The sequence below is a fragment of the Brienomyrus brachyistius genome, chromosome 15 (genome assembly GCF_023856365.1).
Source record: "Brienomyrus brachyistius isolate T26 chromosome 15, BBRACH_0.4, whole genome shotgun sequence".
In the NCBI taxonomy this organism is placed as follows: Eukaryota; Metazoa; Chordata; class Actinopteri; order Osteoglossiformes; family Mormyridae; genus Brienomyrus; species Brienomyrus brachyistius.
In genome coordinates, this window is record NC_064547.1 from 16,172,500 (window position 1) to 16,187,174 (window position 14,675).

The 14,675-nt window shown below is 39.3% G+C and overlaps 1 protein-coding gene across 5 annotated transcripts in view; it reads left to right on the forward strand.

The window, feature by feature from the left end:
* dennd1b (DENN/MADD domain containing 1B) overlaps window positions 1–14,675 on the forward strand; it is a 73,337-nt gene that overhangs the window by 42,684 nt on the left and 15,978 nt on the right. For all 5 annotated transcript variants that reach the window (XM_048976110.1, XM_048976109.1, XM_048976112.1 and 2 more), the window contains 5 exons: window positions 1,927–2,027; window positions 3,399–3,444; window positions 4,371–4,472; window positions 12,667–12,792; window positions 14,259–14,360. In XM_048976110.1, coding sequence (XP_048832067.1) covers window positions 1,927–2,027; window positions 3,399–3,444; window positions 4,371–4,472; window positions 12,667–12,792; window positions 14,259–14,360 — 477 coding nt within the window. The remainder of the gene's footprint in view (window positions 1–1,926; window positions 2,028–3,398; window positions 3,445–4,370; window positions 4,473–12,666; window positions 12,793–14,258; window positions 14,361–14,675) is intronic.

The following is a 14,675-nucleotide window of genomic DNA, read 5'->3' on the forward strand; positions in this document are numbered from 1 at the left end:
GTGGTAGGTATATAGATTTGTATATCAATATGCATAATCATACAAGGCTTATGAGAGAACAGTATTTGTATTTAAGCAGCTGATGTGCTGTAGGATTGATCATAAGCTTTTGATAGCCTAATCGCTTATTTTTCGTCATTTTTTTCAGTGTAAGTTGTGTACCGTTTTGGCGGAAGAGCAATCAGTTTGTGCAGACATCTCATTAATGTGAATGCTCATCTCAGCAGGTGAAATCTAGCCAGTTGTGCCAGTGAATTGTTTATATAGTTCTTTACTGAAAGGAATCTCTCTCTGTGGAACATACAAGCTATTTGACTTTCAACATTCATTATTTGTCTGGCAAATCCTTTGTCGAGATACTTGTGCTACTGGATTTTAGAAAATGTGTTCGGAGGGCCAGAGAGTTACCAGATTGTCTTATCTTTTTGTCTTTTGATTCAGGCTTTACTAATTAAATAAAATGCCACAGTTGAATTTGGTTACCTTCATTGAAATTATTTGTGTTGCAAACCAAAGCCTTACCCTCAAGCAAAGGGTTTTTTTTTGTTTTTTTTGGGGGGGGGGGGGTCAAGGAATCAAATGCATGATGTGCTTTTAACTGTATCTCGGTTACACCCCCACCCCGTTATCTGAAGTCCAGAATCCCTTTAAACCTCTGAATAAATCAAGCCAGTTGGCCTAGCCTTGGTGCCGTGGTGAAGTAATTGGTGTTAGTAAGTGTTGTGGGCCGTTACTTCATGGTACCAACCATTGAATTATTTCCTCTGAGAGATGAGAGGCAAAGTGTTTACAATGTCATTGGCAAGATGAACGTGTGAAGCTTTTCCCTTCTTTGTTTTTATTCTCTCCTTAAATTGCAGTGTTCTTAAGATCAGAGCCCTTCACAGGATTAAAAATAAAACATTTATTTTATTTACTCGGAATATTTTTTTTTACTGATATGTCATGTACACTGTTTTTTATATAATTGTGTTTAGAATTTAATATAGGACTGTATTATTAACATGACAAAAAAAAAACAGAACATGAGCTTTGCTTGAAAATTGCCCCAAAAGTACGTGTCATAGGTAACAAGTGTGCATATGAAGAAAGACATCAGTCGTCATAAATATTTAGCAATTAGGAGACTGGAGCTGTTTTTTCCTGGACAATGGCAGCAAAAGTGAGTGATTCCCCCCCCCCCCCCAAAAAAAAAAAAAAAAAAAACATCCTTAAATATTCAATATAAGCACCAATGTGCAGGCAGGTGCCGAGGGTATATTTTGCGTGCTGCAGCACAGGCATTTAGCTAGGCCAGCGTGCTGGACAATCGTGACATTGTGCGTGTCGGAGAGCCGGGTCTCCTGATAGCCCGAGCTGCAGTTCGCACATTACCGGAGCTCCAACTGTCGAACATACTGGTCCCCTGGTATCATTCCAGTTTCCAGTCTCTCTCGGAGAGCTCATGTTTCATTCTTTGGCAATTTGCCCTGATGATATCCCCGAGGAGCCTTCAGACCTCTGTTCTTTTTCCATATTTAATCATGTTATTTTAATCTGGAAGATGAGCAAACAGGAGTGCGCTGGTCATTAGGATCCACAGTGCGAGGGGAAAGCTCCCTCTGAATACTTTATTTGCAGACAAGGCACAGGCATCATCGATCACACTGACATGGTTTACAACTCTGGGTTTATTTGTATATCAACATTAAACTCATTTATAGATATATTCTTATTTTGAAGGCAAATGTGGTATTTTAATTTTGTCTTATGAATGAAGTTCTGGCCCATTTGTTCTGTATATTGTGTTGTTGTTGCCGCTGTTCTCCGTGCGCCCAGTTCCCCTTAAAGCAGTCTGTTTCATGTTGTACTGCATTCCTTTTTTGACCCAGAAGTTGCTGCTTCTCCAAGCGTTTTTTTTGTTGTTCTTTTGCTTCCATTCTTCAGTTAACTGCATGCGTTCACGGGTCCGCTGCCATGCTGTATCCAATGTACTGGCAACACATTTACATCCCTGTGCTTCCTCCACATCTCCTGGATTACTGCTGGTAAGGTCACTGCTGCCTCCTCAGCGGCTTTCGCGTGCCGCGCTCTGCCGCTCCAACAGAGCCCCGTAGTCAATGACTGTGCGACGCGCCGGAGAAATCTCACGGCCCGTTATAAATATTCATCTTAATTCATGCGTTTTGCACAAGCTGTTACTGTTAAACCACGTGCTTAATACCTGCTCTAGCTTGCCGTGCATTTAAGGACAGACTTTGGTTATGTAAGTCAGTGTATTTCTTGAATTTTTTTGCACTTGAAAAGCATAACGTTCAAGGTTTTTTTTTTTTTAATATCAGTCATGTCTCTAGAAGGCTGGTTTTGGAACATACAGTACCTTGATGAAATCACATGCACACCACATGCGCCGTTCTTCACTGCAATTAGTGTTGACGTCTACAGCTACGTAATGTCAGATACAGCTACCGAGACTGGTTGTGGATATGACAAGGGGCAGATTCTTTAGCCAATTTAAGTGCTTGATTTTTAAGCTCCTCTTTCTCAGTGCACCATGACTGTGTATCAAAGTGAAATATTTATACACTTTTATATTACCCCTAAGTGTTTGAATTCATTTATAATTGCATAAATCTGCTCAACAAGAATAACCAGTTTAAATAAAAATAATTCAGAATAAAGTATTAAATTATTAAATAGAATAAGCAAATGGTATTTAAATTTCTATATCCTTGCAACCGAATTGCTGCCGATATTTCAGAAATTTCATGGCAGGGTTAGGCAAAGGAGGCCGTTGAATACGGTCCTTTGTGTGCACAGCTGCGCAGATGCTGCCAGGGACTTGTACACATCTTATTTACAGTGAAACCTGATTGCACAACCACGGTAACAGCTACCACACCAACTGGGCTACACAAGGCACATCTAATTACCGAGTCCAGCAGCCTCTGCGCACAAACATGAGAAGTAATGCTCTATAATTAATCGCATTTAGAGCGTTAAATAACGATTTTAGGAATACTGCAGTGGGCTAACAAAATTTCACTTTGCAGGCTCCCTTGGTTATGATTCATTTTGCCCCCAGAATGCACATGCTTTGTTTGTTCAGCTACTGTCAGTGGATATGCTCTTTCTCAGTGCCTGTAGTTTTATTTACTCATTCCCAATCCTCCACCATCAAGAATAGGCTTGAAATACACTAATGCTTTTTACCATAACAAAACCCAGTCTTCCCATTAAGATGCTAGGAAACACATGAGTTTAAATATTTTGTACACTAGGAGATTTTGTGAATAACAGAAAATATGTAGTTAAGTGAAACATGCTCTGATATGTTTCTTTTATTAGTAGCGGGTTTAAGTAGTCATTAGCGTATTTATAGAGCTTAATTTTTTATAATTTTTTTTAATTGCCCACAGTGCCCCCATGCCGTATCTCGTTGGAGTCCATCTCAGTTTGTTGGAGGTATGTAGCCATTTTACACCATATTTAATTTTTAACAATTTCTTCTTATCAGAGAATTTTTCCGCCCTGCTTGGCACTGCCCTCGCATGCTCTCTGCCATGCCTGTTGAACGCTATTCATTACAGCGTTTAGCAAAACCTCATTTTCATTTCTTTGTTGTAACCTTAGAACCATTCTTGAATGTGAAAATGCAAATCACTGTATGCATAAAAAATTATAAACATATTTACAATGAATGATGAGGTTTCCATGGCCATGAAATGTGTTTAGAATTGAACCAAAGCCCCCCCCCCCTCCAAAAAATGCTATTGTTTCATTATTTTGAGACGGTGTATTGGTTGGCAGTTGATTTATGGCCCCGTCCTTTATGTGAATTTGATACACCTGACAGTGCTGGCGATGGCTGTATTTATCCCACGTGCCATTAGTGACAGTCCTCCTATCTGAGTGCATATAATTAAATGAGATCTGCATGCACGTCTCCATAGCAGTGACTGTCAGAAGTGTCAAGCGAGGAATTTGCACTCTGCTTTCTTCCACCTGCAGTATAAAAAATAATTGTTGGATTAGTAGCTATAGGAATAAATACATAATGATTTTTTTTCTTCTTCTTGGGTGCATTGAAATATTTTTGCTTTGAATGAATGAGAATAGAACTCTTCAGCTTTGTGGCTGCGTTTGTTCTATATCTTTCTCAATATTTATCTTTAGCTTTCATCACAACACATTTAAATTGGCAAAACAGATTGATATAAGCTATGCTATCAGATGGTAGTGGATTAATAATTTTGTTTTTAACCTGAAGTATATGTTATAATTTCATTGAGAGTGAGAATATTTGTTGTGGACAAAGGTAGTCTTGGGTCTAAACGTTGTGATTGCACAGGAACAGAAACCAGCTTAGTAATCTTATATTCTTGTTACAGAGAGTTAAGAGTAGATCCCTGGAAGATGTGGTCATCTTAAACGTTGATACAAACATGCTGGAAAGCCCTACGGATGACCTACAGAACCTGCCAAGTGATGTGGTAAGTTCCTTGAATGTGTCATCTTTCCTGCTCATCCAACATTTCATATTGTTCAGTGGTTCTCATGCAAGACTCCACTGATATGTATGGCATATGTGTGCACTGTATGTATACTGTATATATGTGTACAGTCAGTGTGCATGTGTGTATCTACTTACATAAAATACACACAGCTCTGGCTACACAGCTGCGTGGTGACTCATGCAGGGGGTATGACATTAAGTGACAGCTTTGCATCACTGTAATAGGGGTTAAATATTATAAATGTATACGGTGCAATAATAATATGACATTTGTTTTTATATTTACCGACTCATGTTACAGTTATTCTGTTAAACCATTATTTCTAAGTACATTTCCAATCTTAACTTAGTGCAAGAACCATTTTTGGAAAAATGCCACTGTAGAGTAATTCAGTGACTTCTGAAACGGTGGACACAGCTTACTGTGCTTTAAAGGAATTATGTAACGTGATGGAAACGTTACAGGCAGTAGCTTTTTGAATGGCTTACTTGGTCTGCTTATTTGTGTGTGATTCCCGTCCAAGACGCTGTTTATACATCCAAGGCCAGCTCTGCAAGTGGGGCTGACAAATTTAAGCAGCGTTTCCCCCAAAACATCTCCAGCACTATTCAGCTGCCTATAAAAAAATGAGGGTGGGGGGTGGGGGGTATCCAGTCGACTGCATATCGCCTTTTCTTACTATTAAAACGCTGCCTCGCAACATCAGTAGCGCATTCCAAATCAGTGCTTAGAAGTTGTGTGGCATGTCATTAAAAGGCCAGTGGTATTCATTAGCCAGCAAAGCCACTGAAATGCCGATCTCTTCATCTTCATATTAATCATTATATAACAAAGTAGGCATATTTCTGTCTGCCTAGTGGCCTGTCTCTCTGAAGAAAAGAGCCAGAAATCTGAAAACAGGAGGAGGAAGGGAGCCAATTACTAGTTCTAGCTTTCCAGCCACCTGCCAGCACTTTTTCCTTTAATTAATGATCTGATGACACCGGTCAGTAGAATGGGAAATGGTGCTACCATTAGGGTCAAAAAATGCCTGTCATCCGTGCACAGACATGAAAAAGGACCCCCCCCCACCCCTCCCCATACACACACTCTTTGCTGTGTGTGTTTTTGGATGGATTGCTTGTATTGATCACCCGTGAATTTATTACGAACGCACTGCCTCTGCCCAGCTTAGATTTTGTTCATAAACTATTTCGCAAACTGTGCTGTGAAAAGGGAAGAGAAGCCAACCAGGGAAGAATCTTTTATTTTCACCATTTTAATGAATGAAGCAGCAGCCGAATGGGTTCTTTGATCTTGGGTCGGCATCATTCACCAGGCAATGATAAAATGTACCTTACATACACATCATGTTAAATCGTCAGACCTCATCACATTTAAAAAGGCGCTGAGCTGATTGTGCACATTCCTTTTCAGCTTTCAGGTAAAGTTAATTAACAACTTACTAACGAGGAGCAATGCAAGGTTATTTCTTAGCTTCCAAAGAGGGTGTTGCTAATCAGTTTTATTATATGCCTAAATTGCGATTTGAATTGTAATGAACGTGGTGTGTAATATTCTACTCTACTCCTTTCTTTTGGCCCTAAATAAGATGTTGCTTTTTTTCAGTCGAAGGCCAGTGCTGTAAAAGATCCTTTTAGAATATGATATTGGGAGGAAATTATTCTTTACAATTCCAGCATTTTCCTTCCTAACTACAAAATGACAAAACTGGACCCTGAAGCAATTTCTATGCTTTTGAAAAGGGAAGAAAAAAAAGAATTTGGCCATATATTAATTTAAGTAAAAGCTTCTGAGATTGGGCTAATTATGGGCTGGGCAGGGTCTTCTCCATGTGGATTGTGTTATTAAGATGGTCCGGCCAGTGGTCCTGCTTTTAGAAGGGTCAGAGGTCACAGTTGTCCTGAATTACGTGCCTTCTTTTTAATGCAAGTCCCTACACTAGGCTGCGGCGTGCCAGGCTTAATGGCCATTTTTCCAAAATTCACACATAATATTTTAGATTTATTGACTATTAGAAATGCTTCCACGCCAGTAGCGGTTCCGTTCTTCAAAATCCTCAAGATTTACAAATAGGAAGAATAATTGGTCTGAGCTGGAAACGGATGCGGCCCCCTTTTGATAATTATTTCGGAGGTTCTTTTTATTGGAAACAGAGCATGCAACATGGTTTAAGTACACTTCTAATTGTATTTTTTTTTGTTAGAAATTTGTATTGGTACACATTCTAAGAGTGTCAAACCTTCAGAGTAGCTGTAAATAAATAATCTGTGTAAATCTTTTAGGGAAAGAGTAGTTTTAAATTTATTTGCATTGGTGTTAGAATGGAGTTTACTTGGCGACACAAAAAATGCCAGCAATATCCATAACTTATTTTGTGAAATATGTAAATAATTCTTTCACACTGTATTATTTTTAACTGATGCTTTTAAGCAGAAAATCTTCATAGTATCTAAGTTTTAGGAACTTTTCTTAAGATTTTGTTATTTCATATAACTGGTTTTTTAGTGTTAGTATTTTATGCTGTATTTTTTATATAAAAAATGTAGAACCCATGTAATGATGTGATATAATTAATTTTAACAATCATTTTATAGTCTGTTCATTTTTTTGTAATATTTTGTCGAAGTTTCACATTCTTATGAATAGTGTGACTTAAGTATATTGCCCGTGTGTTGGTGATGCATTGGGATAATCGGGATTATACTTCTCATGGTAGGCAAGTCAATTACGTTAGCAGTGTTCTTATGGAAAGCCATCAAACTTGCCTTGTCCGACAGAGATTAATACTAGCATTTGACTTGTTCCGCAATCATCTTGCCAGACTGACTCTGAGCGGATTCCATTTTTTATGCTTTTGTAGTCTCATTATGAAATATACACATAGCTTGTATATCTCCTGAAATCCCAAAAATTAAAGGTAGCTTGAGATTTGTATAGTATGCAATGTACAATGTAGATATATGCATGTACAATGACTTTTGGTATAATAAAAAAATCAGTTCCTTCTCATCTGAACATCCAAATAGGTAAATGAGTCCAGCTGATTATTGACATTCCTGTTAATGAGAATAAAATATATTTAATCAATATTTATAAGCTTTGTGCGTGTAATGTCTTAAAAAATCTTATAAAATTAATACTGGCTAACCCGTAGCCATGTTAAGGCGTATTTTGTCCACTGATTTTAGATTTTTAACAGACCTATTTCAATCATATTTGAGTTCTTAGCATTATTGAATTGTACGAAAAGAAACTTATACACGTTTGTTGATCTCGAGTTTTGTGGCAAGACTCCTCTGAGGATTGCAGAATGATCTGCGTGAGGAAAAACTGTGTAGGTTACGTTTTTAATTACAGTGGCCGTGATGAAATGTCCGTCAGAATCCGCCATGGGGTTGATCATTATTGAAAACCATAAATAGCATTTATTTAACAATAATAGCAACAATAGCATTTATAGCATTTAGTTAACTGTGCGCGATCCTGATGATTGTAGGCTACAAGAAAATCATTTAATTTCTTCTTCCAAGTCAGTAATTCTTGGGTTAATCCAGTTACATCCAGTAAACGAAGGTTATGCAGTCTTCGTGAAAATGTTGTATTTAGGTTATGTATTATAACATGATATTGTTTGCTATTTGTTTTTGGTCGTTTGAGTAGCGAAAGTACAGCTTTCCATTATTAAGTGAAAATATGTCGCAATCGCATTTATTAAAACGATTAAAAAATTGTCCAGATCACGGTGCATGACGAATGTATTTGTGTTGCTGCAACTTGCAGATCGAATTTGAATTATGCATGATATGCTTATTAAATGGCTAAAGTTTGCGTTTTAAATGGATTTTATAGATGGGTCTCATGGCTAAAACAGTACCAACGCTCGGGATGTAAAATATATTTACATTTAAATGTACATAACTGAAATACGTATTAAATCATCTTTAGATGCACATGTTTAGTTTAGTTCCTTGAGTTGGAGTTGGCGAATGTATGCATAGATACACAGAATCCCCATATCGCTTTTAATGGTCGCATAATTCAGTTGTCATCTTCACAGCGGAAATGCACCGAAACGTCGTATTTGTGTAACATCCCGGCTCGTCGGCGCTACGCAAAACGTCATTCTCTCTATTTCCAGTGACGGTGTGGAAACGAACCCGCTCGGAAGATGCTGTGCCAATCTGCTCAGATAGCGGGCTAATGGTACGACGAGGCTCTCTGGCAAGCTGAACTGAACGCGGAACAGCAGTTAGACGTGTTGCTTCGTCTTTCATTGAAGGTTTCCTCACCTGTTGCACATCTCTGGTCTGGGCGATGTGCAGCACGTACATCCAGCATGGGAAATCCGGCAAAAGCCAACTCTTCTTAGTTAATGTGGGGCTTTAATATCCATCGTGCACTTTTGATACAGAAAGGCAAAAATAGCGTTGAGTTTCTCCATTTCAAAAGCCTTGAAATTTTGCCTCCCTAAGCAATAAAATGATTTGTTTTCATGAGCAGAACTCTTTTTCTTCCTTCTAATTACTGTAATATAGACAGTTGTAAATTTCAAACATAAATTCATATATGGCACCAGAAGTCTATGTACAAGTTTTTGCGTGTGTGTCTGTGAGAGAGCAAATTACAATATATCAGCTATTTTTTTTTAAAAAAAACACCAATTGTTAATATTTGGCGGTTTAGTACTTGTGCATTTACAGTTTTGTAAATGAGTGTATATGTGCAGGATCATGCACATTGGGTTTAGAGAACCAACTGGATGATGGATAGAAACATATCTACAGCTTATACTTATTTATTTTCGGTAGTCATTTAATTTTTCAGCTTTATTTATTTAGCTTTGTGTTGTGATTGTTCTGTAACATTTTATCTTAAAATAGCGATTTAAGGTGAAATAGTATCAGAGAATGTTAGGAAGGAAAATGTTGGAATTGTAAAGAATAATTTCCTTCCTTTGCATTTTTGTTGCTGTTGAAATCACAAGCGGTTTTTTTTACTGTGTACATGTTTCTCCCACCATTTTAAACCATGTTTACCTCATTTTTGATGAATGTGTTATATTTGCTATATAGCATGAACACAGTTTCATTTGGTTATAAATACAGGATATCAAGGTGAGGTGATTAAATTGTGAAAGTGGGTGTGTCTAAAAGTGCATCGTCAGCTCCTTCCTAAATCCACGAACGCCGCAAATACTGCAGCACAAATTAACGCCGTAGCTGATATACAGTCTGAGTAAGACACGCTAGCTGCTGTCTTATTGGCCTGTTGACATTTCCACTGACAGACAGCGATGAGTCACCGATCCGAATAAGCACATTGCAGCAGGTGACGGGTTTACAAAGGTGGAACTGTCCACTAGTCTGTCAGGTTCTGTATACAGATTAATAACTAAATGGAGGATATGCGATAATATTGAGAAGGAGAATATCCATCCGTTTTTAATACTGATCAGTGTTGTAGGATAGATGGGGATGCGGTGGAGTTCAGCCAAGATGGAGTACACTGTTTCTGCACAAGGCTGATATGGAAATAGACCTCCCCGGTTTGCTGGATGCTGTGGGTCATATTCAGCAGTCTCCTATCTCTCATGTCCCCCACATAAACCTCACGGCTGTATAGGAGTTTCAGAATGTGTGACTTCTTCATTTTAGCATTAATGGAAAAATTGACTAAATATGCGGCGTTTGCATCCCGTAAATAACTTGGATCAATTAACAAACCAGGTTAACCAATGGTTTGTGTTTGATCGTAATTAAAAATGTTTAAAATTGCTTAAAAATCGGCAAACCTGCATGAACTTTTAAATGTGACACTTGTTTTTTTTTTGTTTATTTTTTTAAAGCACATGCAGAAAGGGGTATTTGTTGATGTGCTTTTTGCCGGTGTGTGCTTGTGTAATGGGCGTTTGGATTCAGTGGAAAGCCCACTGCTGTATTCAGCTACTTCCTTTCCTTCTGTAGCTGCTTTTCAGAACGCTATCAAGCAGCGGCTGACGTCTAGTCAAACCCCACGGCAAAAATGCCCGATATCCTTTAAAATGACAGTGATGCACCTGCTAATTATCATCTCCAGCTGGTGAGTTAAATGGAGATCTGTTTTCTGAGCGACCCCTGACCTGTGATCTTTACGTGGTGCACTTCAAACCCTGTTCAGAAGTTAATGGAATAGAGTTTAATGAGGCTCAGTGTATGCCCTCCACGGGCTAAGCGAATTGGACGGCAGGCTTTTATCTGGCTCCGTCCTCCCTTGATGTAAATTGAAAAGATCACAGCTATGGGGAAAAGACCTATACTGGAAAGGCCTCCCTGCATAGATTATGAATATCATAACTCAATGATTCCCCCCCCCCCCACTTCAATACCGTAGTTATAATTGGACCCAATGGGGGGAATCTTTCTTTGATCAGATCATAGCTGATGTGACTTTACACTAAAAAAATGTCACTGCCAAATAGGTTTATCACCTGTAGTGCTAAGCTTCTCTCTGATGCCTCGTTTGTGTCTTGTTAGTATTATTCAAAAGGTAATATTTAATTAACAGTGCCGGCGGTAGCACTGCATGCCAGATAATATACACGTGCCGTTGTCAGAGCCAAATTGTTGGTTTTGATTTTTAAATGTCAGTGGTATTGCAGTTTTGTCACTTTTCACTCTGTTTTTAATTGGGTACTTTTTTTTTCCTCAGACAAGTCTTCTTTCTGCCCACCTTTACCTGTATATGATGTGTCTCTATTCCTTGCCTGGTGGTCGGTTCTGTTCAAAAAACAGTTTGCACAAAAAGCAGTGTGTTCTTTTTACAGTGTGATTATTTTACAGTGACTTTGACTGGTGAATTTTGTTGTCGTCGCTCCTTCTTCCCGTAACGTGACTCTGATATTTGCCAAACTGCACTGTGATGTCAGCGAAGGCTTTCAGAGGATCTTATTTCCGGGTCGGGTCCTCGCCTCTGCGTGCACACTAATCAAACCCTGGTGCTGGTATCACACTTAAAGTGCGTTTCAGTTTTCCAGTTTCTTCCGTATTAACAGGGATCCCTATATAATGAGATGCTACACTTTTTTTAACCCGAGTTTTGAAAGACGCATGCAGATGATCTATAATTACAGATTCATCTGTATTTTCGGTGTGTTAATTATGAATCATGAAGTTATTAGTGTTTTTGTCTCCTCCTGTCAGCTCACGGTTAACCCCCACTGGAAAGTGACTTGCACTGGTTGTCCAATCAGCTCTCCTCCAGTGAGAGTCATATGGTCTGAAAGCCATGCTGGTCAAATTGATGGTGGACTGGCTTGGATCAGATTCAAGGGCATAGGAGAGAGTTTGACGGGAGGGGGGGCAGCTTAATAATTTAAATGCAAAGGTCGCTTTATTAAAGTGGGACGAATTAAGCCAAATTTAAAAATTGGGGGTGCCTGTCCGCTAATCAGATTAATATGACCTAGCAAACTTTACACATGAAAATCTATGCAAGTGAATCCTCTGCATTATGCAGATAATTCCTTAACTTTCTTTTTGTGCTTATAACGATCATTTGCATTATTTCCCCTCGGACCTGACTCTACTGTTTTTGCTACCAAGGTAGCACAACCAAACCAGACTCGCTGTCCGCCTAGGCACAAGCTATGTAACAGGCAGTGTCTGACAGCACCAGCATCTAGGAAGGAAGTCCTCTGTTACTAACGAGGAGGGCCGCTTCTCTGTGTACTGTGCTTGCTTTTGTTGTAGTACTGATTCTGCGGCGGACTGCACTTGAGCGGCAAATGGCGGACATTATAATTAGTGCTTTATTTACGTTACGTTAGTTACGTTAGTTACGTTTACGTTATTTATGACGCCTTGAAGAAGTGCTATGGACTCTGCCCTCCCCACTTCCCCATCACCACCGAATGCACTGCAAGCCTCCCCCCTTCCAACACACACACACACACACACACACACACACACACACACACATACACACACAACTTTGCCTCAATTAACAGACCAGCAGGTGCTCCCTGCAGCACAAAGGATAAGCTATCAGGGAGGAGGGAGGCTTTTTTGGCTGACCTGCAAATGTGACACTTCACACCCCGATAGGGATTTGAGTCTTTCCACCAATTTCAAAGGTGTTAATTTAACTTTTCTCTTCTACCTCTCTGTCCCCATCCCTGTCGTTGGCCCAGATCTCCACGCTGAAGAGCAAGCTGAAAAAGCAGTCGACAGCGACAGGCAACGGGGTGGCCCGGGCCTTTCTCCGGGCTCAGGCCGCCCTTTTCGGATCCTATCGAGATGCCCTGCGATACAAACCTGTAAGATTTCACCTGGTTGCTGTCAGTCAACGAATGCATTTGTTGGAGCTGAATTAAGGCAGTTCAGGCAGGAATATTGTAGGTACTACTGGTCCTGGGCTCCAGTCATACGTACATAGCAGAGATCCAGGGCACGTGAGATTCCAGCACAAGGCAGACAGCCACTTTTCTAAATACCTATATGGAATAACTCTATGGTCCAGTTTCAATGTCAAGATATGTAGTGTATCAGAAGGTCTTTCGGAGCTGTTTATAAATTGCAAAATACCATATACCTCCTTAGTATTCAGTATATTGTTTCACAGTAATGGAAAATGTCAGGTTTACCACATAATTAGAATTAATGTTTTGCTCGCATGTTTTTTTTTTTTTTTTTCCGGTGATATAAGTTACGTAGCTGCAGTTCGGAGTATGCCTTTAAGTGGCAAGCATGGTATGCAAATGTTTCGGTTTAATAGGGCCAGCTCTAAGACTCACGGAGGAAGAAGATCAGATATGCCCAGAAACACAGTTAATAAGGTACTCAGTCAGACCAAGGCTTGAGAGACGATCCCTCACCAGTCAAACGAGACACAAACCGATGCCAAAGTTGAGAGATGCTCCCTTCTCAATATTCTGCTGTAGAATTTATTCTAATAATCCTTTTGTTGTTTATGAAAAGGAGACGCGCTCCGCTTTAAATTGGCTAGTTAAGATCCAGCCGAAGGAATGAATAATGTGTTCATATAAAGACATGGGTAATTTCCGTTCACTGTTGCTCATTAAGTTCTGCCCCTGGATGTCATTGTCATTCAGTATTGACAAAACTGACAGCAAAATCTGAGATTTGATTACTGTATTTTTACTTTCTGCCCCACATGTTTTAACATTCATTCTTGTCCGATTTCTGAGTATGAGGGGCATTTTCAAGGGCAACCTTTTCCTAAGTCTCCTTGAGTGTACTAGGTTTTTGTTGAGCTGTTCCATGCTGCGGCATCACTCGTGTCGCTGCTATTTATCAGAAGGTACTGGTTTTCCATGCTTCCACAGCCTGATGACTGCGGTAAGGTAGATGTTTAGAAATACAAGAAGGAATCAGTTCTGAGCTGCCTAAAATCAGTGCATAGGGGCCGAGCACAGATCGGAAAATCTGAGGTTTAGCTGGTAATTCAGTACACATGTCCGTCACCGTTTGATATTCCATGGGCGTCAACATTTTATCGGATTTCTGATTTGTAAATCTTGTTTAAACTTAATTCAGTTATCCCCTAGGAAAAGGGAATACAAATAACTGTAAAATATGTAAATAATTGATTAAATATGAATGGTGGAAGTCTACCTGCACACTTAAAAGACCAGACAAAGTGCCAGACATGAAATGCAAATTCTTTCGCCTAATCACGAGTGTGAGGAATTGATGTTGAAATTTAGATTGTTATAATGATTTTGTTGTTGTCCCCCCCTCCCCTCCAAAAAAAAAAAAACAGGGAGAACCGATCACCTTCTGTGAAGAAAGCTTTGTGGCACATCGCTCCAGCACTCTGAGATGCTTCCTGGAAATGGCCGTCAACCTCCAGCTTTTCAAACAGGTATGTGCATAAGTAATATACATCTAAATGTAGAGAATAACTGTTTGTTGTGTGTCAAGGAAATGCGTAGCTCTGTGTTTACTTTTATCTCTTACTGGATTTTCTCACAGTACTCCATGTTTATATTTGTGTACTGGTGGTGTGAGGAGTAACACGGAAAATGATTAAAAATAACATTGACAGCTATCTGCATAATGTAACGCTGACGTTCTGGACTTCTGCTTGATATATTTGCTAAAGGCTTTGAGGGGGGTCTAGTGCGTAATAGCTTTGATGGAGCCATAGTCAGCCAATTATTTCCCGTAATATCATTTA